We start from the raw sequence: 16,621 nt of genomic DNA, 5'->3' as shown, positions 1-16,621 counted from the left end.
GGACTGAGAAAATAGGGAGGGATGAAATTATTTGATATCTTGGTGAGGACAAATAGTAGATTTAGGATTAAAGCAAAGGGAAAAATGGAAGAATCCTCTGTTGCTGGTGGGGGGAGCTTTAGTTCTGGATCATGAAGTTGAATGGTGATGAATGATGGTGAAATCAAATGTTCGACCATTCCTATGCATGAATTAAGAAGACTGAAGGTAGATGAAAGTAGATGTTGAGTCATCAAGAGGAAAACTTTGAGCCTAGTATTGAAGTCCTTGAGGTAGGAGGGAGAATTTCCTAAGTATTGGTAGTAACAGAAACTTAGATCTATATAGAGTGAGATGGATGAAATGTACCTTAAGGGTGAGAAGTTGAAAAGTCAAGGCAGCGGTTGGTGGTGTCTAGAAGTGGGAATGAGGATCAAAGAGTATTACTGCCTTCTTTCCTTTGCCCATTGTGTTTGGGACATGAGAAAAGGCGTACATAATACTTGGGAGGGTGACGAGAGATGATGAATAAAATGGAAAGCAAAGTCAGTAGGTGTGGTGTTTGATAGAACTCATTGGAATCAATTTGCCTTTCCTACAGTCACAGAAACTTTGAGCCTGTATTTTCTGACCTGTGCTTGAACAGGGTTTCTCTCTGTCATATCTCCAAGAAATTATCTAGCCTTTGCTTGAAGATCTCTAGAAAGGGGAAACTGGCTAGCTCTTAGGACTATTCCATTCTACCTTTGGACAACACTCATTGTTAAACATTTGTTAAGTTCTGCTCTTTGTTAAGCATTGTGTAAAAATGTTGAACAGTACAGAGACAAGAACTGGTTACTCTAGCAGTTCACTAGAGATCTCCCCATAAGCGGACACGAGCCCATTAATCACATTCTTTGGGTCATTTGGCAACTTCTGAATCCATGCAACTATTACCATTTAGCCTATATGCTTTGATAAAGCCTGGGCAAATTAATACTTACTGTATCCCTCTGATTTGTTGATTTATTCACTGTCCGAAGAGGAAATGAGGTTAGTCTCATTTACTATATTAAGTTATGCCATCTGTCAACCTTTCCTATAACAGTGCATTCCAGGATTTTGCCAGAAATTGGCATTGAGTAAATCAGCCTGTTATTTGCAGAGTCTATTTTTGTTCCTTTTTAAAATGTTGAGACACCTTCTCTGTTATTCTGCAGATTCAGATTTTTCTCTTCTATTTGTCTATTCTGCTGAGTAGGCTGTAAAGTCTACTATCACAATTCTCATTTTTTAAACCACTCAGGAATGACGTATAGTAGTACCATGTTCTCCTCAAAAGCCACAGGATCCTCAGTTGTTGAATCATTTAGCTTTGTTTTGCATTATTTATTCATAGGTTCCTGAACTTGTTTACAGGTCTGGAGGCCTTTTTTCCTTCTGCTTTTAAATGTTGCCCCTATTGGTTTATCATCTTATACTAAAAGTTTTTGAGTTTTCTTTCTCCTAAGATCTTGGTAAATTTCAGTCATCCCCCCACCCGCTTATTTTCCCTTATTGCTCACTTTCTAACTTCCTTCCCTTTGATAGTATTTTGCCTGGGAACTGGATCTCAAAGTATCTCCTCCCATTCTGGACAAGTTACAGTTTACCAGCCTAGGCCTCTGGCCCAGGTGCATTTTGTGGGGACAGAGCTGGCCCCTCTCAATGCTGGACTCTTTTCCTCGAGTTTAGTGGGGTGCTACCACTTCCCCAGACAGTGTCTTGTTCCCTCAGTGCCTCAGTTCTCTGGCCTACCAGTGCAGAGTGCTGCCAGGCTGCCATTGCATTCTGAACAGATTTCTGTCCTTTAGAGTTGGGAATTCCTGGCACTGAGTGAAAGAGGGCTGTGGTCTTGAATGTGGGGTTGAATTCTGTTACATGACTAGCCTGTTACCTGTCCTATTCCCTCCTATGCCCCCTGTAAAGAATGCTGCTGTGGCATTGGCTATTGAGGCCTCAGCTAATTTAGGCAATTTGGAGCCTGGATGTGCAGGGCACTTGTAAGTCAGGGTGTGGGGTTGCCTTTTGTTGTGCAAGTCCATCAGCCAAGTGGCTAGTGCAGCTTTGCCACCAGAGATGTGAGGAATGAGCTTCTGTGTGAGTGCTTGTTGGGTGTTATTTTGTTGAACTTAACTTCTTTTGGGTTCCTGGTGTTCTAGACTTTGGAGACAGCTGAAGTGGCTTTATCTTTGCCACATAATTTCTGTTTTGAAGAGGTTGTGAGGATCAGAGAAAATGCCTTATCCACTATCTTCTTTGGTCATGTGACACAGAAGTCCCCACAATCTTTCAAAGACCATCTGACAGTGGATTGACAATTGTGTGGGTCTAGTAATTTGAACTTATTGGGGTCTGCTTGGTTGATATTTTTATTCATTTCAGTTATCTAGGTTTCCATTTCTTGTTAACATTCGCTTTTCAAACATCATTCTCCTTGGCAGAGAAAACAGAAGTAAAATAGAGTTGAATAGTCCTTTCCTCTGTGTCCTCTGTAACCACTCTGAAAAGTGGTTCTATTCCCCAACACAACTTCAAAAAACAAAGCCCTTTTTTATTTTTTAGAATTCATCATCAATTTCAGTTCATTCTGACTTCAGTGTACCTGACCCTGTTCTTACAGAACTACAGCATTCTTTTATTTTCACTTTCCTTGATTTGCTTTGGTTCTTCTGTTATTTGAAATGTTGTTTCTTCGGAATGCTTAGGTGCTAAAGAGGGCTGATGTTTTTTAAAAAATAGGTTTTCATGCCATGGAGCATGTTGATAAGAACTTTGCAATTTTCTACGTGTAATCTATCTTCACTCTTTAACAAATTCAATTCTGTATGTATCTCATTGTTCATCTACATGTAGTGCCTGGCTGAGATACATATATTGGTGAACTAACTCAATGGGATAGCTTGTGTAAGGGGTAGTACAGGTGTTTAGGGGTTTTTTTTTTTAAGCTTTGGTGGAACCATGATCTCATTGATAGGGATCTCTCCACATACAGTCAGTCATCTGTCAACTGCATCTGTAGGGAAACTCTCTTCCTTTTGGACTGTACAAACCACACTCAGTGACAGATTCATTTGGTGAGCATAAATCTCCCTACTTTATACATTATTTGATATTTATAATCAGAGACTATCCCTGTGATAGGATCTATTGGGGAACCTTGTGTAAGTATCATATGCATGGGAGACACTTTGTTCTAGGAGAGCCCTTAAGGAGTTGTGGTATTTTGTTTTTTAATAATCAGCTGCTTCCTTGTAATCAACAAATAGGATCTTGTAGTCTTTACAGTTTTCCACAGCTTGTCTGCTATAAGAAATTGCAAAATGCTGCCTATTTCCCTTTACATTTATTTTTTTCTTCATTTTTTTACATTTTCTTCAAGAATACTCTTCAATATATACAGAAACCATTCTCATAAATATTTTATAGAGATGAGAATGGTTTAGTAACAGTTAATGTCCTCTTCAGGTTGCCCTCAATATCTCTCTCTCTCTCTCTCTCTCTCTCTCTCACACACACACACACACACACACACACACACACACACACACAAAATGCTGTCATTTTTCCCATTCTTTTGGAATTTTCCCCTATTGGATACCTTGAAACTCAACCCCTGAGCACCTTTAGAGTTGTCACCTTACGCCTAAATTTCTTCACTGTGTACTTGGTCACATTTTTCTAAAGGTGAAAAGAACATTTTATGGATTTTCAAAAGCTATTTTAAGCTCTTCAGAAAGATTTTAGGAAACTTAGTCAACTTTGTTATATACCTTTCTGAACACATTTATTTCTTACATTTTCTTCTAGCCCCATGTAGTTTGTGGGGATCAGCTTGTTCACAGTCCTTATATGCAATGTCTGGCTTCACTTGCTGTTGGACTGCATCTAGATCAGCTTTTATGTAATCCGCCAGTACCACCTCATCACCAGAGCTGTCTTCCTGACCCTTCATCATGGAATCCAACTGAATGGGCATGGTTAGAATGTTTCTCAACCACCATAAAAGCTGCTGAGGCTCTGGCAAAGGGAGCACAATTTCCAGAGTCCTTCTCTGTTCCTGACCTGGAGCCAGTTCCAGAAGATGAACTTGCCTTCCTGATGGTAAATTACTCTAAAGTGATTTTTATTTTTATGTGGGTTGGAAAGAGGTATTGCAATATTTCCTAGCATCTATAACCAGGTAAGAGACAACAAGCACGGTGCAGAGTAAGGAATGCTTAGCCTGGAATGCTGAACTTGTTCACTGTTTTCAAGTTTGAATCCTGTCTTTGCTACTCAGTACCTGTGTGACCTTGGGGAAGTCATTTAAACCCTTCTGACCTTCAGTTTCCTCATCTGTAAAATAAGGAGATTGGACTAGGTGAACAGTAAGGTCTCTCTAGCTTCTGGACCTATGATACATTACTGTTACTCGATAGCAGGTAACTCCTATTAATAGAAACAGACCTATAATCACAGAAAATCTAAAATGCCTTACAATCAGATATTAACTTTGATAGAATGTCAGACTAGTAGAAAGGGATTACTTAAAATCAGAATTTTCAGAAACTTTCATTATAACTGAATAGCCTTTTCTGATATTTTCCCATTTTCTTTTACCTTAGACTACTTTTTTTATTGCCTAATTAATGTACTTTAAGAAAAAAATTTTTTGCACCATTCTCCTTTGAACAGCTGATTTGATTGGAACAAATTTAATCAATTTTTGTTCATCCTGGCCACCTCTATAGTCATTCTTAGATCGTAAAGCTCATCATTAAATATGGCCCCAGGAGTTTAGTATGTTGGCATTTTCTCTTGGACGCACTGAAAGCTGTTTGGCTTCAAAAGCTTTATAAAGAACACAAATGCCTGACCAGTTAGCGCTGCTATGTGTCAAAGTAGATCAGCCCAGTGATAAACTCTTATCTTTTTCTTCTCTATTTTTAAAGCATATTTTGATATTTTAAAAATACAGTATGAGAGAGAGCACATTGATTCAGCAAACCCAGTACTTTTCACAGAGTAGACATTCAAATATTGATCAATAGCAGCACTGATAACAATTTGGTTAGTGATAATTCTCTTAGGTTTTTATAATACAAACAAAATCTTGTCTATATAGGAAAGAGGAGTTGAGCTTTGAGCAGATAATAAGTATTGATTACAATATTCACCCTGATACATTCCATGCCTTTGCAGGATAATAGTAAATGGATTAATGGTATGGATGAACAGATTATGTCTTGGGCAACATCAAGACCTGAGGTTAGTGAAAATTACATTTATATGTGTTTGAAGTACATCTAAATATGATTGTTTTTCCTGTCACATAGCTTAATTAGTCATATTGTATCCTTGGTCTCACGTGGATCACCCAGTTTTATTTCCTGCCTAATTTTTTTTTTACCAGTCATTCTTTTATTTGGGAAGTGGAATAATTATTATTAAATATTTTCCACAATTAATGACTTTTACTTACACCTTTTTTAAAATATAAAATCATTTCCCAGTATTACTCCCCCCCACTTTGATTCCTCCCACATATAAATAAAAACTTAGGCAAAACCCCACTGACAAAATGACTGCATATGCCAGTTTATGCATCATTTCATGGAGAGCGAGGGGAGATATGTTTTCTTCCCATTTCTTTGGGACCAAGATTGATCTTTGCAGTTAATTGGAGTTTGACCTCATTTTAGTTTTGTTTTCCTTTACTTTGTTGTAGTTATATTTATTGTTCTGTTGGTTTTGCTGTCCTTACAAGTTTCCGAAATGCCTTATATTTGTTGGGTCTTAGGACTCTGATATTGGATCACATTCATATGCCATACTTCATTCAGTCATTTCCAAAATGGCTCTTAGTTTCTTTCCAGCTTTTTATTACTCCAAAGAAGGCTGCTGCGAATATTTTGTTATATTTGGAATCTATTACCTTTGCTGGATATATACATAATATTATATATATATATATATACACACATACACACACACACACACACACACACATATTTAGTAGTAGGGTGATTGATCCAAAAGATATGAGCAGTTTAGTAAGTTTTCCTACAAAATTTCAAATTTTTTCCAGAACATTTAGATCAGTTCACAGCTCTACCAGCAGTATATTAGTGTTTCTGTTTTTCCACAGTTAGTACCACACTGACAGATCCCTCTTAAGTAATTTTTGTAATTTAATGAGTTTAAGGGGAACCCTCAGAGTTCCTTTAATTTGCATTTTCTCTATTAGAGATTTTAAGATGATTGTCTTTATGATTTTATAGGACTGGCATCTAGGAGGCAAATGTGATGTTTATCTGTGGGGTGCAGGAAGGCATGGACAGCTTGCTGAGGCTGGTAGAAATGTGATGATACCAGCTGCTGCTCCATCATTCTCTCAGGCTCAACAGGTAATTAGGTTCAGTGATGGAGGAGAAATTTTTTTGAAGAGCTGAAAATTCTGATACCTGCACTAGCAATAACTTTGTGGTAAAGATGTATAGTCTTATTGTCAGGAATCCCAAGTAGTGATTATGAAGTATGCTTTACAGATAAAAATGCTATTAAAAAGCTTTTTTGGTTAATTTAAAGATGTAATTTAGAGGGTTTCTAGTAGATTTCCAAGTATCTTTTTTCCCAAGTGAGTTGTCATCGTAATTCATTACTATCTCTTAGTATGTATTCATATGAATATTTTATAGAATATTATTATAGAAATAGTACTGTTTATTAGTATGCATTTATATACACCCCTAATTAATGATTTCCTTTTTCATTCATTAACACTTCTCTGAGCATCTTGGGCTTTAAAAAAATTTGGGGCCTAAATTTCCCAGCTCTTTAATTGATCCTTCATGGCCAAAATAATCTTACTAGTGTACAGGTCTGATCACGTTCTCTCCTGCTCGAAAACTTCAGTCATTCCTGTTGCTCATAGCATAAAATAAAGTCAGCCTAACACGTCATAGTCACCTCTAACTCCATCCCCTCCCTTGACAGTCTTATTTCACACTATCCCCATTCATGTACTTTACATTCTAACTTGTACTGACCATTTCTTCCTTTCCTCCTCAAAATGTTTTGGTTTAGGTTGTCCCCGTCTTCTGAAATAGCTAACTTCATACACTTCCTATTTCTGCATCTTGAAATCCTCCTCTTTGTTCACCATTCAGATGCCACCATCATCCAGCATTCATTGACTTCTCTCTCCTCCACTTTCTCATAATACTCCTTTATACTTACTCCATTCTGCCTTGTATCACAATTATTTTTTTCTGGTATGTGTCTTCCTGGTGGGGTTGTAACTTTCTTAGGGGTATTAATTGTGACATTTTTCTTCTTTATATCCTTATACCCCAGATAGTGTAGTACTTTAAAAGCAGTGGATGCTTAATGACGTTTATTGAATTGAATTGAGTTGGGATTGCTGATCTCGCTTTCTTTTTTCTGTGCTTCAAATGATTTGTAGGGCCCTATTTTGCCTGAATATTCTTCTACTCTCTATTAATTAGCTGCACCTTGGTACTAGTCTCTGAACCAAATCTTCTTCTTACCAAAATTATCTAGGATCTTAAATAACTCTGAAAGAGTAACACTAGTTTCATAGCCATCTTGATATGCTAGCAGGATGGTAATGGTCAAGGAGAAATAGCTACTTTAACTTTAAGATTGAGTATTAGATAGCATTATATCAAGCATGAGAGAGTACTGTTTAGCATGTTGTAATTTTAAAGTGCATATATTAACAGAAATGTAAAGTATGGCTCATAAGCATGTGTATATGTGTATATAATAAATTTGTGTGTGTGTGTGTGTGTTTTTAATTTCAGGTCATTTGTGGACAGAATTGCACATTTGTTATCCAGGCCAATGGCACAGTATTGGCTTGTGGGGAAGGAAGTTATGGCAGATTGGGACAGGGAAATTCAGATGACCTTCATGTACTGACAGTTATTTCAGCATTACAAGGTTACAGTTTTTTCAACTGAAAATGTAGATTTCATTAAAACTTATCGGGAGCTAATTCATAGACAGAATTAAATCCAAAAGGATCTATGCATACATTTATATGTGTGTTTTTACATATATATATGTAGAGTGTTTCACATAAATTTAAATGATTAGATGCTAAATTCTTGCCTGTGGTTAGATGTATGGATACAGCTTTAACTGCTACATTTTAGCAGTATTGTTTCTGAAGTTACTCATCTTTAACTAATACTGGTATCTGTGGAAGTTATAAATATTGTGAGCTATTGAAGGATGTAATCAAATGCTTGGAAGATGCATAAATTATAATTAGGTTAATAACACTACTATAATTTTGCATGTATTTCATTTAAAAATAGTTTGCACATGATAATATAAACACATGATAAAGGATTTCAGAGGACTTCTGTGTCAGAAGTAGCTTTTACTGGAAGAAAAATGTCAATGAATAATTCCCTGAGGAATGCTACCTTTTATTTTTAATTTTAACAATGCAAAAATGAACATTTTATAAAAATAAAAGTATCTGGATCACAACTAAAAATATTCGTTCCTATAAAATTGGAAGTTGTCAAAAAAAAATTGGAAGTTGTCTTAAACTTTATTTGTGGTGGTCCTTTTCAGCAACTCACTGGATAATTGTTTGCTCAGTAAATGAGGAAATTTTATTTTTAAAATAAATAAGCCATTGTGGAAGTTTTTATTTAGAGAACTTATGCTTAGAATTTGTCATGACAGGTGTGTTGTGGCTTCACAGAGTTTAGAAATGATAGAAATGAATAGAATAATTTATATATAGCATTGCTGATTTTTTTTTCATTCTTTTGTAGGCTTTGTGGTAACACAACTAGTAACTTCTTGTGGCTCTGATGGGCATTCCATGGCCTTAACTGAAAGTGGCGAGGTCTTCAGCTGGGGAGATGGAGACTATGGCAAGCTTGGCCATGGGAACAGTGACCGGCAACGCCGACCTAGGCAGATAGAGGCTTTGCAAGGAGAGGAAGTGATTCAGGTTCTTAAGAGAATTTATCGTTCAGTCTTTAAATATAGACAGGCTAGTTGCTGCACAGAAAATATTGGAAATATTATAAAAAGTCAAAAGTAAATTAATTAGAGAAGGAACTGATATTGTCTGAAGCATGCTATTTTTTCATTGTCATTCTTTTTTTAATTCAAGTCTTGTACAAAATGACTAATGTGGAAATGTTTTACATAATTACACATGTATAATTTACATGTGATTGCTTGCCATCTCAGGGAGTGGGGAGGGGAAGGAGGAAGGGAAGGGTAGAAGTCGAAACTCAAAACTAAAAAAACCCAGAAATGTTAAAAAATTGTTTTAACATGCAATTGGGGGAGATATATATATGACATAACAGAAGATTTTTAAAAAGTAAATGAATTTAGAATGATAGGGCATTCTTTAATAAGTTGAGCACGTGTCTCAGGAGTTGAACATCTTGTTATACAATTTGCCTAACAAATCTACTGAACTGGTTATTTCAGCTCACTGCTCAAACTCTGCATTGTAAGATTTTATATGCAATGGAGACAAACTTAACTTCTTTCTCATATAAATGGTTTTCCTGTGATCTGGAATTGAGATCAGTGTGAGGAGATGTTGCTCTACTTTTGATAATGAGTACTTGGTCTAGAAACATGGTAACTTTGAATGTCAGGCTGTTATTATTTGCAGAGCCCAAGTAAATTTATAAAACAAAAGACTTCTTGAAAGCCAAATAGTTGTCCAGTACACACATAGCTTAAAAGTAACTCCCACTTAGTTTGGTCTTTAGCTTGACCTTCATGTGGAAGAAGCATAAAGGGTGGAACGAACTAGTATTCAGGTCCCTAAATTGAATACAGTACTATTCCTTAGTTTCCATGATTGTGGAAAGAGGGCTAAGATTAGGAGTCAGAGGGCCTCAAACTGGGTTAGAATTGCAGAGCTGCAGTTTGCTATATCACCTTGAACAATGACCCATTGTCTCTCTGAGACATAGTTTCTTTACCTGTAGATGAAGATGGTATTTTTACAGTACCATCCTCACAGAGTTATGAGGAAAAGCAATTGCTAAACTGTAGGCATCTGTATAAATGTGACTTAGTAAATAAAGATATTTTTTGAATGAATTAAACTTTTTAAATTGTTTTAAAATGTGTATTTAAGCTTGCTTTATACTAATTAAGTTTTTTAAAAATATATGCATTTTGTTTTTATTTCAGATGTCATGTGGCTTCAAACATTCAGCAGTGGTGACATCGGATGGGAAGCTTTTTACGTTTGGGAATGGTGACTATGGTCGTTTGGGCCTTGGAAACACTTCTAACAAAAAGCTTCCTGAGAGAGTGACAGCATTAGAGGGATATCAAATTGGACAAGTATGGAATGAATCTATAAAATAGTGCATCTGATGATGATTTCTCACCTCTTCAGTGTTCATTTATACACTCCGTACTTAAAATTATACTAGTTGTATTGCAGGTTCACTTCTTTATTGCCTTTTTATGTTTTTGGAGTATTTTTTAATTTATTGATACATTGAATTTTTTTCTAACATGAACATTTAAATATTAACATGTACCTTTATCATAAAGTGGCTAAATATAAAATAATAATTACAGGATGGCCCTCTTCTTTTCTAACCTGCAACAGGGGATCATCCTGGGCGTACCTATGTTCCATATGTTACTGAACAGAAAGAAGAAAAACTTTGAGTTATCATTTGGAAGCCTAATTTCAGTTGTCTCTTTTGTAGGATAATTATTTTTGCTTTTAATATGTGTTGTGGTAAGAATGTAGAGGTTGCTGTTAGGGGACTAGATCCAAAGAAGATGGGGGGGGGGGGGGAAGAGAGAGAGAGAGAGAAAGAGAAATATTAATGTACTTGTAGATAGTTATATGAGGTTGACTTCTGGTGACAGAATATTTTAAGGCATGGTGTACATACAAACCTTTTCCTAATGTTTAACTTCTTTGATTCCTAGCTAAGACCAAGTATCATTGTTATTGAGGATGTAACTTTTAGGTAGCACCAGGTTTGGTTTGGTTTTTAATTCTCTGCTGACATTAGGAACTGAGATGTGTTGATGCATTACAGCTTATAATTTATAAATAGCTTTAGTATAGCTATTGCAGAAGAGAATGAAGAAAATTATTTTATAATTGGTGGGAAAATAAAGGGTTTCAAATATGTGGTGGTTTGTTTTATGATGTTTTGGTAAGCCCTACTGAATGTTCTTCCAATAGGTGGCTTGTGGATTAAATCATACCCTAGCCGTGTCTGCAGATGGTTCAATGGTGTGGGCCTTTGGAGATGGAGATTATGGAAAACTTGGCTTGGGAAATTCTACTGCAAAGTCTTCACCACAGGTTAATTCTCTCAATCATCTTGCTTTTCATAATCTTTAAATACTTTAACCATATGCCATTTTATTTTTAATTAATATCATTTTATGAAAGAAAGCGTGGCAATGGCTAGAGAGCTGGCCTTAGAGTCAGGAAGAACTGGGTTCAATTCCTCTCTCTGAAAGACACTGTCTCTGTGATCCTGGGCAAGTCACTCCAGCTCTCAAGTGACACAGGCAACTCTAAGGCTGCAAGCCATGGAGAAGGGGCTGATATGCATTTATAGAGAGAGTTTCCAACAATAAGGAAATCATAAGCATACTTTAAAAAGCCTTTCTCTTTTGTTACTTTATAGCAAAATTGGTAGCAGCTTTGGTTCTCCCAGAGTGATGGACTTGTTGTCAGCAAGAACTGGATTCAGGTCTTATCCATGACATTGACTAGTGGTGTGACCCAGGGCAAGCCAATTAACCTCTGCCTAAAGAAACTGACTCAGCCATAGGCTGACTATGGTCTTTGTTGATGGAGGCAATGCCCCACAGTGACACATATTTACATAGAGTGAAATTTACAGCACAACATGACTTACCTATTAAACTATAATTGACTAAACTGAGAAATAATTTATACCTAGATACTGCTTTAGGCTTTTCGTAGAAAAAAATGCATACTTGTAGAATACATTTCTACAGTCTACAAAGTATAGAAGTGAAGGGATAATAGTGAAATTATCTAAAAGAAATTCTTTGTTGACTTTCTGTAACAAAAACACTTTTGCCGGGGACTATAGTTAATTTCCTTAAGCAAGTTTCATTTGAATTTGGCATGGCCATGTGCTACATGAGTAATTGTAGTTCCATTTTTAAAAGAGATAAAAGAAAAACAAAATACAGTAAGTATTTGAGCTTAACTTCCTAATTTATCATTTCCTTCTAGTCATATTGTTAAAGGAATCTTTATTTGATAGAATTACAGAATGATTCACAATATAAATGTGGGGTTCTGTCAAATAGTGAGTTCATGTTAAACATTTAAAATGTAATTTGATTTATAAAACTTTAATTCACACTCACCTTTCAGAAAGGAGCATTTTTATTGCATTAATTCTGTCATATATTGATATTTTAGATGAGTTCTTAGCTGGTCAGGGGAGGGCTAAAGTAAGCCCACCAAGCTTTTAAAGATGATCCAAAATTACTGTTTTCACCTCTGGAAACTGGGGAAATAATATCTGTAAGTAGTAGTCATAGTTTTATAACGTTTGGTTTCTAGATTCAAAGGAAAAAGAAAGCTTATGCTCTCAGTGATTTGATGGAAAGAAAAATGGATTTGGAGTCAAGGGACCTGGGTTCAAATCCTAGTTATCTAGGTGACCCTAATTTCCCCATTTGTAAAATAAGAGGAATTGGACTAGATGATTTCTAAGGTTTCTTCCAGCTCTAACTCTAATTCTATATGATACCAAAACAGATTACAAGTGGGTAGTTCCCTGTAGTCTGTTTCTGGACATGCCACAGCACATATGAAGACCAACAAGTAGCATTCCAGATCAGGCAGAATAGGACACAGATTCAGAGTGGTCTTCTACCCTCCCTATCCCACAGTGGGTGCCCTGCTTTATACTTTAGAGTAAGCATGCTATTCAGATGAATTTTAGAGGTGATAAAATGCCTTGCATTTAGAATCCAATCCAAAATAAGCAGTGTAACATAGTAACATTCCATACCTGAGTTGGTAGAGTTTCTTTGGTGCTTATATTATATTTTGTAGATTCACTAGTCACTTTGTTTCTGTCAACATAATCACCCCTCACCCTGGGGAATGGGCCATGTCTAAACAGAAATAACTCAGTTTTATATAACCATTTGAAACGTTTTTTTAAGGCCTAGGAGTTCTGGTTCCTTGGCCCTAGCTATGTCCTATGAGATAAGCCCATTTTTCTTCTTTGAATTTTGTCCATCCTTTGCAGTATCCTGAGAGGTTTAATCATAAGTTTCCCATTCAGTTAAGTTTTAGAGGGATAATGAGTAAGAGAAGGGAACTAGGAAAAAAGTAGGTGAGGAAGAAGATATTTAAATTTTGGTGGAGTTAGATGAATAGCTTTAAGTATTACCACAACACTCTCTTCCTCCCCAAGCAGTAATAATTTAGCACAAAATGAGATTTTATTTTAATCATATGTATGTGTTAAACTTAGGAAATAGCATAGCTTTTTTTCCCTGAATGTGTGTGTATAACTACACTTTTACTTTTGTAGAAAGTAGATGTTCTTTGTGGAATTGGAATCAAAAAAGTTGCTTGTGGCACACAGTTTTCTGTTGCATTGACAAAGGATGGTCATGTGTATACTTTTGGACAAGGTAAGGAATCTTCATTTTTTAAAAATCAATCTGAACAAGTTAAGTGTGGGTGTAGGAGTCTAGTGGAGTGGGAAATGAGGAAGAAGCATTTGAACATTAATTTCTAATTCTCTTTCTGTCTTTGTTAATGTATATATGTATGTTTTTTATGGAGTTATAATCAATGGGTACATACAATTTTATCTTTCTGTATGTAGCATTTTATATATGGATATAGGCCACATATTTTAATAGTTTATATAGTATTTCATATATTTCAGTAACTTCTGTTGTGTGTGACTAGTTATTTATTCATTCATTTATTTAATGTTTTTAATCAGTCAAACTCTGTCATCTTATTCTCATAAGAAAAACAAAATCCGTTACAAACACAGATAGTAATTCAAAACAGATTTACACATTGGCCATGTCCAAAAAAACACTGAGTCCTTCACTTCTCTGTCTGGAGGTAGGTAGTATGTTTCATCATTAGGATTCTTCTAGAATCCTCTTTAGTTATTTTGCTGATAAGAGTTTAGTACAATAGTATTCCATCACATTTATATACTGTAACTTGATCATCCATTCCTCAGTTTATGGACATCCCCTCAGATTTCCATTCTTTGCCACATCAAAAATAATTTTAAATATTTTTGTACATGCTTAGAGTTTGTTTTGCTTAGGACTAATCCCTTCTGTCCTGTCTTGGATTTCCCCTCTCTCCTTTCCCAATTATTTCCCTGTTGCGTAATTCAAAATGTATTTTGGTGTATGTGTCTCTATGGGTGTGTGTTCTTGTTTTGATTTGTTCAGATGATGGTAAAATTCTAGTACTGTCTGATCTCACCCAACCTCTCCCTTGTCTTTGTGCTGTGTACCCTGATTCTGCAAGATCATTTCCCTTAACCTTCCTTTCTCATCCCCCCCCCCCCCAAGCAGTAAGATCATCAAGACGTAACAGAATCTCTCTCAGGCCTTGTCTAATGAACTCCCTCTATGAATCCTGATGATGATGAGGTTTCAGAAAGGACACGTGTATCATCTCTCCATATTTGAATATGAGCAGAGTAACCTTGTTTAGTCCTTTATCATTCATTGTTCAACAGTGTTAACGTTTACGTGTTTCCCTTCACTTCTGTGTTTGAACTTAAAAGATCTTTGCAGCTCTGGTCTTTTCATTAGGAATGCGTGGACGTCTTCCATTTAATTAAAGGTTCATTTTATCGGTCTGTAGAATTATCCTGAGTTTTGCTGAATAAGTTTTTCTTGGCTGCAAAACTATATCCTTTGCCTTCTGGAATATCATATTCCAAGTTCTCTGTTTCTTTATAGTTGTGGGTGCTGAATCACATGTGATTCTCACTGTGACTCTTGAGTACTTGAATTCTTTCTTTCTAGCTATTTGCAATATTTTTTTCTTTGACCTAGAAGCTCTGGACTAAGGGTACGATATTTCTGGGAGTTTTCATTTGGAGGTTTCTTTCAAAATGTAACCAGTGTATTCTTTCTGTTTTTATGTTGGCCTCTGGTTGTCATAGATATAGATAGATATCTTATATGATGTTTAGGCTTTTTTATTAGCTGAGGTGGTCAGATAGTCCAGTGATTCTTAAATTTTTCTTTTTGATCTGTTTTCCAGGTCAGTTTTTTTGCTATTGAGATACCTGATTGTATTTTCTTCTATTTCTCAGCCTTTTGACTTTGTTTTAATACTTATTGCCTCATGAAGTTACTAGCTTCTATTTAATCCATTCTGATTTGTAGGGAGTTTGTTGCTTGAGCAAGGTTTTGTATCTCTTATGCCAAGTCGTTAATCTCCTTTCCAGTTCTTTCTTCCATAGCTTTTATTTCTTTTCCATTTTCTTCCTAAAGTGCTCTCATTCCATTTATTAAAAAAAAAAAAAACTTTTTAAACTCTTGCTTCCTGTCTTCTAGGAATTCTAGTTGAATTTTGCCTAAGATGTGTTTTTCTATGAGGCATTGCTTATAAATGTTTTAGTCATTCATTCTCTTCTGGGTATTTGTTTTGAGGGTCCCTACCACCATAACAGCTCGTTTTGGTAGGGTTCTTTTTTTTGTTTACCTATTCTTCCAACCTACTTCCTGACTTCGGCTTTCATGTCAGTGCTGGGCTCTGCCACACTTCTGAAAGGACATTGTGGTCTAGTCCTATTTCTTCACATATTGAGTGTTTGCTTTAGGATCTCAGTGACAGGCTGTGGACCTACAAGTGTTCAGTGTTTCCAGAGTGTTCTGATCCAAGACAGAGTTTGATTGCTGCCAGTTCCTGACCTGGGTTTGGATCTGAGCAAGAGTAGACCACTCCTGGACTCTGCCCCTGCCAGTTAGCTGGAAAGCTCTGCTGATTTACAGTGGCAGAATTGTCAGCTCCCTTTTGATTTGGTTTGGGATTCCTGGAATGCCTTGATCATTTCTCTGCAAGCTGGGCTAAATGCTGAAAGTGAGACCCTCTTGATGGGGTCTGATCTGCACTGCTGCACCTGGGATGCCGCTTTCCTCTGTAGGTCCCCTTCTCACTCCATAACGGATCTGTGACCTGGAACTGGGTAATAGGCAGCAAAACTGCCAGTTGGTACCTGTCCCCTCCCAGAGCCTCAGTATGGGTTTGGCACCTCTTCCTGCCCTATGCTCAGTCTCTCCTCGAGCATAGCAGTGCTCTGACAGCAGTGTGCTTTTGCTCTGGCCACATTTCCAGTGACAGCAGACCTCTTGAGCTCTCTCCAAAGGATGAAGTGTTATGTTTTGGGCATTTTTCCCATTAGAATTTGGGCTGGTGCATTTTCTACATCTCTTTTTACATTCCCAGTGCTTAGGGCAATGCCTGGCACAGAGTAGGCACTTAATAAATATTTATATACTGACTGACAATAAAATTGTAGACTTGGAGCCAAGAGACCTGGTTTCAAGTCCTGACTCTAATCTACACTAGCTCAGTGACTTTGGG

At 36.5% G+C, this 16,621-nt stretch overlaps 1 protein-coding gene across 1 annotated transcript in view; it reads left to right on the top strand.

Moving 5' to 3' along the window:
- The window catches only part of HERC1 (HECT and RLD domain containing E3 ubiquitin protein ligase family member 1), a 222,590-nt gene that overhangs the window by 188,534 nt on the left and 17,435 nt on the right, over positions 1-16,621 (top strand). The window contains exons 61-68 of the mRNA XM_036734758.1: positions 3,811-4,104; positions 5,185-5,250; positions 6,264-6,389; positions 7,809-7,947; positions 8,799-8,980; positions 10,195-10,350; positions 11,219-11,341; positions 13,575-13,677. Of these exons, the coding sequence (XP_036590653.1) occupies positions 3,811-4,104; positions 5,185-5,250; positions 6,264-6,389; positions 7,809-7,947; positions 8,799-8,980; positions 10,195-10,350; positions 11,219-11,341; positions 13,575-13,677 (1,189 nt within the window). The remainder of the gene's footprint in view (positions 1-3,810; positions 4,105-5,184; positions 5,251-6,263; positions 6,390-7,808; positions 7,948-8,798; positions 8,981-10,194; positions 10,351-11,218; positions 11,342-13,574; positions 13,678-16,621) is intronic.

This window comes from Trichosurus vulpecula, chromosome 8 (genome assembly GCF_011100635.1).
Source record: "Trichosurus vulpecula isolate mTriVul1 chromosome 8, mTriVul1.pri, whole genome shotgun sequence".
Classification (NCBI taxonomy): domain Eukaryota; kingdom Metazoa; phylum Chordata; class Mammalia; order Diprotodontia; family Phalangeridae; genus Trichosurus; species Trichosurus vulpecula.
Note: the sequence above shows the minus strand (reverse complement) of the source record. Positions and strands in the feature narration are given on the sequence as shown.